The following is a 17579-nucleotide window of genomic DNA, read 5'->3' on the forward strand; positions in this document are numbered from 1 at the left end:
CAGATGGTTTTATGAAAGAGAGGTGTACAACTTTCTTCACTCCTTAGGACTGGGCCGGATCTTAGGGTTCAGCTCATGTGAGACCTCCTGAAAGTCTTCTAAGAATGAGTGGCCACGCTCTGAATTGGGGGTATTATCTGGAAAAACTGCTGTCTCCAAAAGGGGCCACTGTTGCAATTTCGAAATAACGTTTTTGATCGGGCATGGATCCAAGCGTGTTGCTTTATGAATCTGTTGGTGTTTCTTTCTCAGGACTTGTCTGGCTCCATTGACGACCTCCCCACGGGAACGGAAGCAACTCTGAGCTCAGCAGTCAGCGCGTCTGGGTCCACGAGCAGCCAAGGGGATCAGAGCAATCCTGCCCAGTCGCCTTTCTCTCCGCACGCGTCCCCGCATCTCTCCAGCATCCCTGGGGGCCCGTCGCCTTCTCCCGTCGGCTCTCCTGTGGGAAGCAACCAGTCACGATCTGGCCCAATTTCTCCTGCAAGTATTCCAGGTATTCATTCCTTAATATTTATCGTTCCACTCGGTGCTAAAGACACACCTAGGGCTCATCGATGACAACGTACATTCCGTGGTTGTTGTTGTTTTTTTACGGTGAAAACGTGGCGATGAAATCACGTGGTAATGGAGCCCCATGTTAGAAACATAACTTCGAGAGTCCCAGTTGCCAAAGACGCTCTACTAATGAATAAACAGTAAACACTCAATTCATAAAATCACCAGCTAGTTTGATGCTTTTGGTTTGGACGTTGACCTTATGCCAGAAAATTACTGCCTCTCTGTGTGTTTTGTAACGATTCTGTGCATAAGATTCTCTGTGGAGGAGTGCCACTGAGGTAAGGTGGTGGACAAGGATCAGCCTTAGTTTTTATGGTTCTATTTAATTTATTCTCTGGCAGTCAGTTTCTCACATGTTTAGTTTTGTCTTCGCCCGTGCTTTACTGGGCCAGCACCCGTCCACGGCCTCGTCACCGACACAGACTCATCTCCTCATTTTGACGGAAGGAGTTTGCGCTCCAGTGAACACTTGCGTTCAGCTAGTTCAGCAGCCACACTTTGTCTGTATCCTTCACCCTCTTTGTTGTGTACGTAGGGTTCTTTGTCGTTGTGTTGCGTCGTGTTCCTCCAGCTTTCTCCTGTCAACATCGTCCATTTCTCTCATCAGCAGACTAAACGTAATTTTTTTCCACGTAGCTTTTGCTAACATGATCTAGGTGGCTGCCAGAAAGTGCCTTTTACTAACCCATTAGAACGAATATTAAATTGTGGCTCAATCTTCTGATAGTTTAATCTGTTCTCTTGAAAACATAGGTGGTAGTTTTACCCCTTCTTACCATTTTACTCCTTTTATATTTAAAAAATGCTTGTTATGGGATGTTTTATATATAAACCTATATATATTCATATATCTAAACATATATGTGTATATATGAACATATACAGCATGCTAATGATGAGACATAACTACCAAATGAATATTCATGAACCCACTGTCCAGTTTAAGACCTGGACTCTGACCAGTGTTGCTGTGTCTGCCTTGTGTTCCTTCCTTACCTTTAGTCCTGTCCTTCCCTGCCTCAAATACTCTGTGAATATTCTTTTTAATTGTTCTTTTGGGGGGTTTTTTGTGTTTTTGTTTTTTTTGAAGCATTTTATTATAAAAATTCATAGAAAATATATCATTAGTTTTATTTAGTTTTGAGATTTATAGAAGTGTATGTAGAATGACTATATAACTTACCAACCAAGTTGAGACCCTTTTGGGGACATGGATATGTTGCTATTAATAATTATGGGACAGCAGGCGTAACAAGGGAGGAGTCTTGGCAAAACAGACAATGTGGTTACCCCATTCATACTGTCCATGGTTCCTACAATTTGCTTTTTTGACTAAATGTTCTGTTTCTAAGGTTCATCCATATTTTAGATAACAACTATAATATAGCACATTTTTGATTTAGGCATTTTGATGTTAACCTTTCTTTCAAAAATATGTTTGTCCTCACAGAGATTATAATGAAACCTGGATTTACCCACTTTTTTTTTTATAACATTTTTCAAATTCTGAATACTTTATATTCCAGAAATCCTTAGGCAGTTTTTGGTGTTGAGATGGGTTTTGAAGCATCAACCACCTAAATGTTGGGAAGTCATATGTAAAGTATTGTATTTGTCAAGCAAGAACTCCTTTCAAAAATTGGATCAAAAGGACTTTTCTTAATAACTTCAGTGAAAATTCCTCAGAGGTATAAAGATATTGTAGTCTTTTATTTAAAACTGCTGATATGGGTAATTCACAGTGTGATGATTTTCATACATGTGTTTATCATTCCAGTGGGGATTTTGAAACTTCTTTTTCACCGTTTGGATTTGGATGTGGTGTAGAACACATACCCAACACAAGAGCTCACTTTGGTCACGTGGTACCACGTACCGTGGAGGATGTAGCTCAGCAGGTGAACTGGCTTCAGAGCCTGGTGCTTAGTTCTATGTTGGGCAGCATAAAGTTGGTCAGCGGATTACACTTCTGGTGATCCGTTAGCCCCAACTCAAAGGAGGCCTGTTCTCTGTGGTTGCTGCAGGCAAGGGCCTGGATGGGATTCTCTCCGCCAGCTTCTTGGGAAAGTAAGTTTGTAGTAGAATGCTTTCAGGTTTCTCAGAAATGTTGTTGAAAGCATACACTTTGTTTTTAAGCTTGGGTCCAAAATGCTAACCGCCCAGGGACTACATTTTCATTTCACACACTAGTCCGACTCAGCTCCTCTCCATCCACGCGGCACAGGGAAGAAATGACACAGCAAAAGTTCACTTTTGGGGGTGAGGAACGCTCTTCAGGTAGATCCGTAACCGTGTCTGCTGAGAGAAGCTGCAGAGCAATGGGATTGTATAGAACATGGCAAACAGAACGTTTCTTTAAGGTCGGTGTTATTCTAAGAGTAGTAACCAGCTGGAAGTCTGGTCGGCCGTTTTGGGACCTGTTCCCTTTTCTCCTGGTGGAACCCCAGAGAAGACTGCAACTGGTTGGCCTTCTGTATATAACCATCCGATCTCACCTCACTTTATCGCCACTCACTTGCTGTATAACCTCGGAGAGGCCTCTACCCTCTCTTTGCCTCAGTTTCTGCATTTGTAAAGATAAATAGCCACATCTCCTAGGGTTCCTGTACAGATTAGATGTGTTGATGCACACAAAGGAGATGCATGCGAAGCACTCAGGGCATGTTAACGGTCACTGGGGTTCCGGTTACCGGTAGCTGAGACCCAGAGGCCCACCCTGTGCTGTGTCCAGAGCAGCACAGGTGGTTTGGGCAGCAAGTCTTCTGACTGCTCACCCAGAGTGTTCTTGCACATTTCAGAAGACACGCATGCAAAGTTTTCAGTGATGATTTGCTCTGTTTACTGAGGCTACTTAGTAGGTGTGCTCAGAGCCAGCCACGAAAGCGTAATGTATGGTTACGAACTTGAATCGTTTTTCTTCTAACTTGGAAAAAAAAAAGATGGCAGGTTAGTGGTTGACCTTCTTGGGGATTAGGTCTGAGAAAGTCAAGGGGACACATGCTTCTGCACCCTTGCTTCGCTGGGACCAGAGGCAGATGGATGCCGGTGTGGTGTGCTGAGCAGGGAGTCTAACATCAATTTAACCATAGATGCAGTTTAAACAGTGGGTTCTTCCTCCCACGTTTTGTATGTATTGACACAACATCAGCTAACCGATCAGTACGAACCTCTCAGCGGCCTTAGCCATGGCTGCCACTTGCAGTCAAGCAGGTTGCTCATTGGACAAGGACATGGGCCAGAGGGGCAAATGGGAGTGAAATTCAGGCTCTTCTCCTGTGGGGAGGGACGGCTTTTTTTTTTTTTTAACTCCCACGGAGGAGGCCCTCCCCCCCATGCTTGCCCCGGACCTCTTGGTAGCCACCCTCCATGGCTCGAGTGCAGACACTACCTGCTTCTCCACTCTGTTCCCAAAGTGAAGCCTGGGGACACGTAGACATCCATTTTTAATAGATGCTCATCGTGAATCTTATATGTTGCTGTTTTAAGGGGATTTGTTAGAAATCATGCATAGTTTTGTTGGAAAAAAAAAAAAAAACTTGGTCTTCTCCTTCCCTCCACCTAGCCTATGTGCCCTTGTTTTTTCCTTTTTTTTTTTTTAATGTCTTTGTGTAAACTCGGTCACAGGTTATAAAACCACATTTTAGGGATGGTCATAAAGTTGCTTATTCTTTTTTTTAATTTAACCAAATGCAAAGACACTTTCCCTTAGAGAACAACCAGGCCCGTTTAGTCATCTCACCTTCTCCTTTCCCCTGCCTAGTCCTTATGTTTAAACTTTGTTATATCCACGTTAGATCCTTAGATCACATACAGTCTCCTGCCCTTCGCCTCTGAGTCTGTACCAATGGAGTAAAAACCCCAGGCAGCGGGCACACGGTTTCCCTCACGGGGCAGAATACTCACGCTGCTGCTTTGCAAACATCTGTTTGGAATTTCCCCCATATTCTTTTTTTTCTGCGTGTAGTCTTGTGCTTTCTCTTCTCCCCCTTCCTTCCTCTCATTCCCGGCACTAAGTTGTTTTTTCTGATCTCACCTCTCTCCCATCACCTCCTCCTTGAGCTTGCTGCTGCCTCACCCTGTGTCACAGATCGAGTCTTTCAATCATTGTCTGCCCAGCAAGTCATTGTTCAGACACACAGCTGTCGTGTGGCTGACGGCCTCGGTGCCGTAAAGCCAGAACGCTGTGGTGGCTACTTCCTGGCGCTGCTTCCCAGGGTTTGTTGCAAAAAGAGCCACCCTTTTCTCCTTCGCTGTCCCGAGAATGAAACGGACGGCTAAGGAGAAACTCACAGAGGCAGACACACAAAAGCCCAGGAAAGCATCCCGAATGGCCGAAACCGTTTCTCCACCCCCTGCAAATCTGCCCTCCTATGGTGCTGCTGCACGAGCATTGTGAGTGTCATGGGAACAACCATGTGATACACTCTGGCACCACGTCGGCCCTGGCACATCCCTGACTCAGTGGGGCTTTTCCTTCCTGCGTTCTTTTGAAAAGCAGGATGGAGATTTTCTGTGGTGAGTAGCCACATGGACTCTCCCTTTGTTTGCACATTACTGGCCCCCAGCACTGCACCGACCCGTGGTTAGAAGTCAAAGAATTTCAGCCCCGGCTGTTTAATCTAAACGAGCATTTGAGACCCCAGATGTATACGTCACTACCTCCCCCGGTGCCGTGATACATTTTCTTGTGTTTTGCTTGTTGTTTTCACTTCCCTCTCCCCTTTACATTGATGTATTTGTACTTAGATACGGAAATGAGATACCTTCATCTTTCTAATTGGCAGCGTGCACGTATATGCACATTTACATCAGGCACATCTAACGTCGAGTGCGGTTGATGCCGAAAGGTCTGATATCAGGTGTTTGGTTTCCCTTCTAACAAATAATCCCACACCACCACCACCCCCCACCCCCGTACTTTGGCTGCTTCCTGGCTCACATCGTAGAGTTGTTTACCTCGGTTTTAGGGAAATAAACTCTTGGGCCCTGAATGCATCGTGCGGGTCTCACACTGGGCCTAATTCGTCCTAACACGCAGCAGAGCTGACACAGCACAACATGAGAATGCGATGCCGTCGCCAGACGATTTACTGGACGTTAATTCCGCCCGTCTTGCCTCCAGAGCCAACAGTCCCCGTTTACTAACAAAGCAAAAATGTAAATAAGCCGAACTTTTTTTTTATTTTTATTTTATTGGCTAAAGGCTTTTGTCAGCTTTTTCCTCCATGTGCTGTAAGCAGCCACAGTGTTTAAATATTAAGAAAGGTGAACATACAGCAGGGAGGGGGGATGGGCAGGCAGGAATTAACTGTTCACAGCCCGAGCAGCATTTCTGTTTAGGGAAACTTTAAATTTCCAACTGCTGAGAATAGTTCATCGGTTGTGTTAACAAAGACCTAAGGATAGTAACTGCAAGCCCCGAATAGATTTCCCTCATCTTTTTTTTTTTAAGAACTTGGCATCTGCGCCACGTCCAATTTTAAGTCCCTTTCATCTGACAGGAGAAGGGCTGTGGATTATAATAGCCTGGGACCAAAGATACAAAACTAGGTATTCACGTTAGTGTCGTGATGAATAGATGTTTGTTTTCATGGCTAGTCCTTCTGGCTTAGTCGTGGGTATTTATTAGAAGGCTGATCAAAGATCATCTCCTCCTGGCCATCACAGGCAGGGAGAAAATAGAGTTGCATCAGATATGAAAGTAGAACTCTTGCTTTTTGAGTTTTATGCCCCTTGCTGTTTGAGGTCTCACCTCCCACATCGCCCCTCCCCAGCTCCACTGCTGGCCGAAGAAGAGTGGGCAGCCCTGGGTCAGGGTGGTTTAAGAGGTGACAGCCGTGAAGGAGGAGGGCCAGGTGGAGAGAAGTCTTTCATAAATCTTTCAGGAGCCGCCCTCATCACTCCAATCGTTGGCCCTTCGTGCCTCCCTCCTCTGGAAGCTCTCCTCTCCCTCCCTCTACAGTCGGCTGGAGCATTTCCTGGGGCGCACCTCTGCAGGCAGCCTCCAGGACCTACTGGCTTCCAGGGAGCCCCCTGGGAGCAGAGCACCCTGCTGGCTGTGCTGCTTCACCTCTGCAGACTCAGACCTGGCAGGTGACTTCAGCTGCGTCCTTCGGAAAAGATCACAGGTTTTAAGAGCCTGTAGAATTGGTCTGCCAGTGATCGCCCCTCCACTCTCAGAAAGCCCCAGTTACTTTACAGTTAAACCTGATTTTCTGAAGCACTATCATGTCAATTCCTGGATGATGAGCACTGCACCCAGCATAGCAGCTAGTCACATCTCTACCCCCCACCCCGGGAAAATCTGAGATACTCAATGAATTCCCAAAAGGGTGGCACACCTCTGATTAACTATGGAAAATGTAAACTCCTTGGGCAGCACCATGGTATATTCAGAGCTCTCCCGAGGCAGTGCCCACCCCGTTCTCCCCTCTGCTTAGCAAGTGAGAGCTGAGATTTCCGTGGGAGCTGATGGAGCTGCACAGACAAACAAGAAGATATTCTGGTCAAAAACTCATTTTCTTGCTTAATCTGACATTCAGACAAGCAGATTCTGGAAGGATGCTATAATGGGAAAGAGAAAAATGAATTGCATTTAGGAGTTAGTCATAGGCTGGAGTGAACAGGAAGGATTTTAGTGAGAGGAAATGATAGTTCCTGGTCTAATTTGTCAAGATTAGTACCTATAAAATGTACACCGAAGGGTGCAAGCCAGTCTCTCTGGGTTTTTTAGTCCATTCCCGTCAGGTTTTTAGAACTCTTAGGGCTGAAGCCTAACCCATCCTAAGTAAATAAATTTTCCACTCTTCAGTTTATCTTTGCTTAAAACTCGAGGTAAGATTATGAGTTTATTTCACTCTGTGGAAGTGGTTCTGAACCAGTTTGCTGTCACGATCACATCAGTAGCATCTCTGAAATGGCACTGTGCATAATGACACATTTTTTACTTGAAAGTCTGCACAGTCACCCTACCTGGTAATCTTATTTTAAAACATCTATCAAGTGTTCTTTTTTGGCTTCTCTCGAAGTCGAAATCCTGCAACAGCTTGTTGCAAGGAAGATGCATGCCGCTTATTGGCAAACTGAGCAGGAAAAAAAAATTCTTAAACACAAAATGCCATTGATATATCCATGTTTTTAATCTGTGGCAGCCTGGAAAACATCAATTCAGCGGTTCTACAAACTGTGGAGAACTTCAGCCAGTATTTTTCCCCCATACAAAGTAAACTATTTGTATGTTACACAAAACAGTAATTTCAGATCCATTCCAAATGATGCTGAGCAACACGTAAGAAGGCAACAGTACGTTTTGTCTTTGAGAGAGATATGATGGCACCTCTGTGTGCCTTAGTTATGAGATAGGAGAGCCTTCCCCTTGAGGGAACTAATTTAAAATTCCGACCAGGAGCCTGGTTGTGGACTCAGCATTTTGGTCATGGGTGTGCTCCTGCCGTTAGTAGCGCACGGGCTCCCCACTGCTGACCTGCACCCACATCCGTGCGTTTACAGCAGCCGCCCGAGGGTTCTGAGCTATCCTTTCCTTAGGAGGCCCCTCCTGACCCAAGTCAGACATTTTGATCATTGGGAAATGAGCATTCCAATCATTGGGGAATGAGCATTTCTTCTTTTTCTCCAAAGGGGGAAATTGTTTCAATTCTTCCATTCCAACAAATTTCAAACTAAACCTTTTCCACTTCTTCCTTCCCAGTCAGAAATAAGAGATCATTAAGACATGTCAGAATACACATTCCCAGTGGTTTGGCTCCCCTCAAACACTGGGAATGTGTATTTCATGTGTATTAAGTCACGCAGTTCAGTTTAAACTTGCCCCTCATTTTCATTCTCTGTCTTTGGTCTTCTGCGCCTGAAAATATAGGGAAGTCCATGCCACCAGGGTAGTATTTCGGTCCCATTCTCGCTCTGGAAGATTAGCAGTGACTAATGTGTTTACGTGGTCGATCCAGCCGCCCACACCCACTTCTCCATTATTTTTTTACACTGTTCACCAGAGAAGTACTTCAGTCGCCTTGTTTACTGTTTGATTTCATTTCTCGAGCTGAGGGGACTGTCACCCCCTCTAAACTCGGGCTTAACTAAGTAATGCTGTTTCTTGAATCAGCAGAGTGCCTCCTCGGGTGAAATGCTATTGGCATTGACCTGCTGTTTTCTGTCCTCCATGGGAGCGATGAATTGGAATGGAGGGGAACAAAGCTTTTGTGAACTAATTTTATCCCAGAAGTAAAAGTTTCACAAATTATCTGACTACTCATTTTGGAAAGTGATACTAAAATGAGTGGAACTTTGAGTCAAGATGCCCCTAAAGCTGACTTCACAAACTTGTGATCTAAAGGGAATAAATACCAGTTGTGAAAAGAACAAGACCATTTTGCAGTGGGTGTTACGTTTATTTCCCTATCTCCTGATAGCCCTGGAGCCAGGATTATTATGATGTGTTGATTGATTATAGCCGTTAAGTCTCTTACTAATCAGTTTCATCACTTACTCTCAACTCACGCACTTGCACCTTTGATTTCTCTTCCATAACAGGGTGATACGGGTTGTCATTGACTAATGAAGAACAGAATTGGTTTCGGCATGAGACAAACGGAATGCCGACACCAATCCTAAAATGCATTAATCTTTAATAATTCACATCTGCATGTTTATAAATGATATAACCGGGGATTGTTAATGTTGATGTTCTCCCTTCCAAACAGAAAGTGACATAGGAGTTTGTACTTGCAAACTACGCTAAATGCATATAGCTGAATGCCAAGAATGTGACCTTGCTGAGGATGCCAAATGTGTTAATTCATTGGATGGCTTTTCTCAAAAGAAGCATGTTGTACTTTTGCTGTTGGATAAATCAGGTGATTTCCTGAGGAAGACCAACTGGCGCAATTGCTCCTCTTCCTCCCTCCCTTGTTTATCATTCTCTTCTTTCCTTCATTGATTCGGCCGAGTGCTGAATACATCTTATGCTGCATGTTTCTAGAAACTGGGGACAATGCACTGAACATAAATGACAAAGGACTCTGTCCTCATGAAACTGAAGTTCTAGTGGGAAAGATAGGAAATGAGTATATAATTCATTATCAGATATGGTTAGGGGGAAGAAAAATCAGGTTGCTTCTCTCAGAGAGCAGTGACTGGGATAGGTGTCTCTTAGAAATGCATACTCGAGCAAGGGACTCAGCCAACAAAGGCGAAACATTCAGCCAGTGACTATCTGGGACTGAGGGATCCCTGCAGAGAACCAGCAAGCACGCGGCCCCACATCAATACTGTGTTTGGTGTGCTGGGCAAGGGAGTTGTTGGGGCTGGAGCACAGTAAGGAGGGGCAGATGGGGACAGCATGGGCAGGCAGTTAGATTAGAGGGTAACCAAGGGCCAGTTTACACGGGGCTCTGTAAGTTATGATTGGGATTTAAGAACTTATTTTAAGCGTGATCGGAAGCCACTTGGCAGGAAGAGAAGGGCAGAGGATGGGGTGATCCAATATGTACTTTAAAAGGATCATCCTGGTTGCTAAGTGGACTGTAGGGGCAAGGCTGGAAGTGGGGGCTGATTAGGAGGCTACTTCAGTAGCCTAGGGGAGGGAGTTTGGTCGCGGCTGGATGCGTGAGTAGCAGAAATGGGGAGCAGAAGAGTTTTGACTGGTAAATGGTGGTTTGATTGGTAAATGGTGGTTCTGTACAGTGGAAGACAAAGGAAAGAGCAAGTTTTTGAAGAGGGAGCCAAGAGTGTGGTTTTGAACTTGTTACATTTGAGGTGCTTATTAGGCATCCAAAGGGAGATTTGGAATTGGCAGCTGGTTCTAAGAAGAATCCGGATTCCAAGCAGAGACCGAGGCTCGAGAAGTGAGTTTGTGAGTCACCAGCATTCTTGATGAGATTACCTAAGGCGCCAAGCCTGCATCATAGTCACCTGGAGGGCTGGAGAAAGCAGGTGACTGGGCTTCAGACCCACTTTCTGACTCAGTAGGTTTGGAGTAGAGCCGGAGAATTTGTATTTGCAGCATGTTCTTTGTTGATGCTGCAGCTGCTGGTCTGGGAACTGCTGACCCGGGGAATGAGGGGGTGACGGTCAGCAGTTCCCAGCCCTGGCTGCACAGAGCCTCCTGGCAGAGGATGGGTGCGAGGCCCAGCCCCCAGAGGTGCCGAATTAACCAATTAACGGGCCTGGCTGATGTCGGTTCTTTCTAAAAGGCTCTCCAGGAGATGATTGTGTATAGCCAAGCGTGAGAAATACCGAGAGAAGCGTTCTGAGGGCAGAGCCCCAGGGCACTGAGAAATGAAGACACTGTGTGAACAGGGGAAGCAGAAGCCAGGGGTGCAAGTGGACCAGCAGGGAGACTGTGGTGTTCTGGAAGCCACCCGGGAGAGCGTTTCTGGAATATGGAGAGTCCACACCCCCACCCCCAGTACAGCTCAGCACTTCCCTGTTAGTGTCCGGGGCCATGTTTTACGGGGGGCCACGTCTCCCACTTCCGTCATTTTTGTATTAGGCACAGGAAATCTCATGGATACACACCTCATGTTTTCAGGGCAGCATGTTGCCATTTTTTGACCTTTCTATAAATAGGCTGTGATTCAATTGAAATTATAATGTCACAGGAAGAAAACTCTTGTGATAAAATAATAGCTCTAGTCTCAGGCCCAGCTCCGATATTAATCGAATCCCGAGTTTCACGGTTGTTCCTTGAAGTCTGTTTCACACGAAATCCGAGAATCATGTCATTTATATTCTACTTGAAAAAGGACAAAAACCTACATTTTTTGAGACCTGAACCTCAGTGTAGTTTCTTTCCTTTTTATGGCGCATCAGGGCCTTTTATTGGAAGCTGATGGAGGGAACTAGTTCAGTATTCCGTTGTTGATACCTACTGATTGTGATTTTATGTCAGCAGCTTGACCCTCGAGCTAGATTCCTTTTGCCTGGAGTATCTATCTCACCCCTCGCTAGCCTGGAAATACTTATTCTCGAAGATCCAAGTCCAGTCCTTCCCTTCAAGAGTCCTACTGACCCCTCTGTGCCGAGGGGTGTCCACCTCTCCCGGCGGTTCTTCAGCCAGCCCAGGGCCTGTTGACGGCAGTGAGCACTGCCTTTTTGTTTCCTTTTTTTTTTTTTTTCAATATTTTAATGCTTATTTACTATTTTTGAGAGAGAGAGAGAGACAGAGTGCGAGCAGGGGAGGGGCAGAGAGAGAGGGAGACACCAAATCCGAAGCAGGCTCCAGGCTCTGAGATGTCAGCACAGAGCCTGATGCGGGACTCGAACCCATGAACTGTGAGATCATGACCTGAGCCAAAGCCGGGTGCTCAACCAACTGAGCCACCCAAGTGCCCCTCCTTTTTTTAAATCCCTGGTGGGAAGCATAATGTCTGGCAAGTCAGAGCACACTCAGTAAATGCTGACCAAATTAAAGAGATTATAGCTCACTTAGAATAAACAGGAATTCAAGAAAAGAAAGTTCTAAAATGGATTACTTATATGACCTATCCTTCTGTGGGCTGAGAGCCATCTTTCTGCCTTTGTTTTTCACAGTTTATGGGATCATTCTATTTCCTTTTCTCCTGGAAGAGATTCCACTATGACAGATTATTTTATGTGCTTTTCCCTTAAAAATAAAACCTGGAATAGTAGTCATAAGATTTGTCAGTCTAAACCAGGCTTCTGTAGTGTAGACCCTGCCTGATTTAGTCTGTCATACCCCAGAATTGTGCCACATAACAATTATAGCAGGAGCACCTGGGTGGCTCAGGTTTGAGCATCTGACTTCGGCTCAGGTCGTGATCTCATGGTTTGTGGGTTCTAGCCTCACGTCGGGCTCTGTGCAGACAACTTGGAGCCTGGAGCCTGCTCCGGAGTCTGTGTCTCCCTCTCTGCCCATCCCCTGCTCATGCTCATGCTCTGTCTCTGTCTCTCTCTCTCTCTCTCAAAAACAAACTATAAAAATTTTTTTAATTATAGCATAATTCTAGAATTGTCCCATATCCAACTTTTTCATCATCTCATTACTTTAAATAAATTATCTCTTACTAATAACTAACCCTATTTTCAAAGAAAATGGCCAATTAAGAACAGATTGGCTATGGAGAGTGTTGTCATCTCCCAGATGATGCTCCCATCTCCCAAGTGGGTGGCGGCCGCGTTGCCTGGATAAACATGGGGTGGCGAGCAGGAGCCAGCGGGACTGGAGTCTGGGCTTTGGCCGCACGTGACTACTACGCTTCAGATATTTGAAAGTGACGAGGCGAAGATAAAAATGGCTATCTGTTAAAAACACACATTTCAAAAGCGTACTGGCTGAACACTGACTTAAAGTCTGAAATCAGAGAATTGATCAGAAATGCACAAGCACATGGTCCCGAACGTCTTCCTCGCTGTCCGTGTCGCCCCAGCCTGTATCCTGTGCTCTCAGGACGACCCCCATACCAGAGGCCCCCTGTGACCTGGGCATAGTCCCCCGGCTCCTCTGCAGTCTGCTTCGAGGGTGTCACATTGCCCACGCCAGACCCTGTCCTGGACCCCGCTTTGGCCCTAAGTGGCCGCTGAGAGCACTGCTGTTCCCCTCCCCCCCACCCCCAGAGCCGCTAGATACAAATGAGGAAGCGGCATGAAGGGTTGGCTACACCTCTTAGAACAGAGAGATTTCTGTCCGAAGCCTTGGATTTCTTGAAGGTTTTCAGCATGATGCAGTGCTTTAGCTTTCTGTCAGTTTTAGAGGTAGTTTTAGGGGCACCTGGGTGGCTTACTCAGATGAGCGTGCAAACTCTTGGTTTGGCTCAGGTGATGATCTCAGGGTCATGGGATCAAGCCCTGCCTTGGGCTCCGTACTGAGCATGGAGCCTGCTTGGGATTCTCTCTCTATCCCTCCCTCCACCCACTCTCCCCGCCAAAAGAAAAAGAATAAAATAAAATAAAAGTTTTATACCAGGAATTTAGAAGGCTTAAGTTTTATCACAAAAATAAGCATTCATTATTTAATGTAATTACAGATACAGTGAATTTTTAAAACGTTTAGAGAATAGTATAGTATTTTAGTATACAAGTTCACAATTCCATATCATTTTTTTTAAGATTTTTTTAATGTTTTCTTATTTATTTTGAGAGAGAGAGAGAGAGAACGAGCAAGGGAGGGGCAGAGAGAATGGGAGAGAGAGAATCCCAAATAGGCTTCATGCTGTCAGCACAGGGCCCGATGAGGGGCTTGATCTCTCCAACCACGAGATCATGACCTAAGCCAAGACCAAGAGTTGGATGTTTAATGAACTGTGCCACCCAGGCGCCCTGACAGTTCCATTTCTAAATAGAAAATATGTAGAAACCACGTTGCCTGTAATACCAATAGTTATGTCTCTTGGTCCCAAGTTTATATATACTGTGCTGTCTTCCTCAGATTGTAATGTTTAATTGCCAAAGCAGGAGTCTTTTCCTGTGTTCTGCATTCGAAAGCAGCATAGAAAGGCCTAAGAAATGACCATGTGCACCACCCTGGGCCTGGAAAGCAAGGGGGCATGTGAGCGCTCCCTTGTGGATTTCTGGGGTGGTGGCCGGGGCCCCAATGAGTAAGCATCAGCGTGTGGCACATTTCACAGCTACTCATGTTTGCAGTCGAGAGTTGTCATGACATGTGCGGGCCCAGAATGAGAAATCTGTGACAAGAGAGGATGGAGGCAAAGGAAACTTTTGTTAAAGGAAAGAAAGTGCCTTGGCTTTAAAAAGGCCTGTCTCTATCAGGCAGCACAGAGCAGCGATCAAGTGGAAAAAAGGGAGCAGGCAGGCGCCTCATCTAATCTTTCTCCTGGGGGCCCAGGTGGACAAATTGGCAACCCTGTTCACAGCTTTTTTTCCCTCTCCCCTTTGTACCATAAGAGCTGCTAATCGGATCCATGCTGCTGCAACTGTGGTTAGTTATTAACAGAATAAAAGCAGATTTCTTCAAAAGAACGGGTGGGGGAAACGACTGTACGAAATTGCAAGGTTGTTAGAATCTTAAATGCACAGCAGTCGATTTTTCCCTTATTCTGAATTATACGATGAATACAAGTCTTTCATCTGTCACTATACCCATTTCTTCAGAAGGCAGCCAAATATTAAGCTTCTCAAACAAAAAAAGAATCCTAGAAAGAGGAAAAATATTGAGGAGGAATAAAAATGGGTAAGAGTGGGGGGAAATTAGGTTTTGTTTTTATTAATTGGTCCTAGTGAGAAGAGATATAAACCACATGCTCGATCTGGTGTGCCCTGCCCTGCCTCTTACCTCACATCAAAGCAGGGATTCGAGCAGACTTAGCTGTGGCTGTTCTGCGTCCTGTGTCTGGTGATCGCGCGCAAGGCAAGTTCAGAACCCGCCACTTCCTTACGCACGACAGAGCGCTGCCGAGCCACACTCCCGGGGGGGGAGCTGTGTTCCCCCCGAGCGCACGCAGACTTCCCCCACCCAAGGGGGTTTTCTCTGCACCCCAGAGACCTTCGGATTGGACGCCCCAGCTTTAAAGCTGTTGAGAAGAGTGTGTGTCCGTGAGAACACTGAATACGGACGGGGAGCAGATGTACGGTACAGTACGGTTGTGCAGGTAGTGGAGGACTTTTAGTGCATCTCTGATGTTCAGAAGAGAGACCTCATGACCTGTCCGAGGCACCCAAAGATGGAAGTGACTCCCGCTTTCAACCAAATCACACCACACCTTTTTCACACTGAAAGTTAACTCAAGTGGATACATTTTCCCTGCAGTTTTGTCTTTTATTTACTAGCCTTGTTTCCTTTTTTTTTCCACGACCACAATTGTAACCCCTTCACCCGAGAAACTAGGGGAGCAAAGGGTGCCTGAACTGAACGGCGCAGGGAGGAGTGTGGCCAGCCGGGTCAGGCCACGTCGCTCGGGCCCCGCAGCAGCCGTAGGGCAGGATTGAAAATCCTGCTGCAGTAAAACCAGAAGCCACCTTTCTCCCGCTCCTTCCAGTCACTTGGAAATAGTTCAGACTAAGAATGTTCTGTCTTGTTTGTTTGTTTTTAAATGTTTATTTTTGAGAGAGAGAGAGACAGAAGATGAGCGGGGGAGGGGCCGAGAGAAAGGGAGACAGAATCCGAAGCAGGATCCAAGCTTCAAGCTGTCAGCACAGAGCCCAGTGCAGGGCTCGAACTCAAACCACATGATCATGACCTGAGCCGAAGTCAGACACTTTACCGACTGAGCCACGCAGGTGCCCCAGAATGTTCTGTTGTAACGCTGAGAATCTCTGGTATATCAGTGTTTTAGGATTCTGGTTTATCTTTAATCAAAGCCTATAGTGAACTGAAGAGTAGAGTCTGGAAATCTGTGTTGCCTGTGTCCCCTGATTTGTTGCAAACCAGCAAGAGCCTTTTCACTTCTTGTCTCAAGTTCTCTGTAGAAAAGCGTCCACCCAAAAGGCCTGAATGAGTTTCAGATAATCAGAGTATTACGCTGACTTCCATGTGAAGACATTGCATAACTTTAGTACATTGATAAAAGAGGGCAACTGGAAAAATTCCGGTTTGAATCCAGTGGGCTAGACAAAATAAGATGTTACCCCAAGTTGGTTTTTGTAATAAAAGCAAACAAGCAAAACCCCAGAGTGCTTGAGGCACAGCGGCTCTGCGGGCGCAATCCTCACATAGACCGCACCACATTCGCTGCTCTCTTCCTGGTCAGCTGCGGGCGTCTGTGGCTCTGCTGTCCAGGGCTCCCGCAGGGAGGCAGAGGCTCTAACTCCTCAGACTGCAGGAGGGCCAGGAGTTGAACAGCTTCATCCAGCAGGTGATTGACTGTTGGGTTAGAATGAAGATATGTGGCTCCTCTACGGGTTCTGCCCCGTTTGGGGCATCTTGGGAATTTCCTCATTCCTTTAATGGCCCAGAAGTACATGGGGCAGGTGCGCCTCCACTGTACTGACTTACTGGTGCATTTTTAGGACCTGATGGCACATCAACAGTTGGCATTATCTTGGGTGAAGATTTAGAGAAATCTAACGCTACTTTGAATGAACATTTGAGCCATAGGACGTGGAAGGAGTTGTCTTCCCAAGTTCAGGCTGACTCTTTCAACTTGGGGGACCAGGGGCACCTGAGTGGCTCAGTCAGTTAAGCATCCAACTTTGGCTCAGGTCATGATCTCATGTTTCCTGGGTTCGAGACACGTCAAGGGCTCTGTGCTGACAGCTCGGAGCCTGGAGCCTGCTTTGGATTCTGTGTGTGTGTGTGTGTGTGTGTGTGTGTGTGTGTGTCTCTGCCCCTCCCCCACTTGCAGTCTGTTTCTCTCTAAAAATAAATAAAAACATCTAAAAATTTTTAAAAAATAGAGTTGAAGGATCATATTGCTATGATTGTGTTTCCATTCAAGGGTACAGCTAGAGGGGAGCGTTACTTTGTGTTTTATATGCCTTTTATTTGAGGTGGAGTTTGTTCACAGTAAAGAATTGTGTTGGCGGTCTGTTCCCAGCTGCTCTGCCACCCTCCAAACCCCAGTGCAGCAACCCCTGGAAAGAGCAGACCTATTTAAATCACCAAATAATATTAAGGACTTTATGTCCACCTTCAGACACTTCAGATCAACCCTTAACTGTAACCAATAAGCCAGAACCTGAGCAGATTGTATATTTGAAATGTCTGCTTTGGACTATATTCAGGTTTCCTTGCTTGAAGCAAATGGACTAGAAGACACTGACAGAAAGATACCATCCTCAAAGTAATTTGTGGATTTTCTAACTCATTTAAATACATGCCTAAGACTAGGACATTCCACAGATTTATGGATTCTTGAACACTCATTTTTCACCCACACTATTACCATGAGGCATTATGCAGGTGTTTAAAGTTCACTAAAAGCAACAAAAAACAATGACCAGTGAAATCTTTGCTGCTTGAATTGCAGAACTGCACTGTGTTACCACACACCTGTTTGGGCACTGTCTTAGATAAGATGTTCAAAGATTACCTCAGCTATGGAGTCCAACTACATAACCCACCAGTGCCATCTCATAAAAAAGTCATA

The 17579-nt window shown here is 45.7% G+C and overlaps 1 protein-coding gene across 8 annotated transcripts in view; it reads left to right on the plus strand.

Moving 5' to 3' along the window:
• The window catches only part of ARID1B (AT-rich interaction domain 1B), a 291898-nt gene that overhangs the window by 164774 nt on the left and 109545 nt on the right, over nt 1-17579 (plus strand). For all 8 annotated transcript variants that reach the window (XM_077755104.1, XM_077755108.1, XM_077755105.1 and 5 more), the window contains one exon: nt 253-496. In XM_077755104.1, the coding sequence (XP_077611230.1) occupies nt 253-496 (244 nt within the window). The remainder of the gene's footprint in view (nt 1-252; nt 497-17579) is intronic.

This window comes from Crocuta crocuta, unplaced genomic scaffold (assembly GCF_008692635.1).
Source record: "Crocuta crocuta isolate KB4526 unplaced genomic scaffold, BGI_CrCroc_1.0 scaffold11, whole genome shotgun sequence".
Taxonomy (NCBI): Eukaryota; Metazoa; Chordata; class Mammalia; order Carnivora; family Hyaenidae; genus Crocuta; species Crocuta crocuta.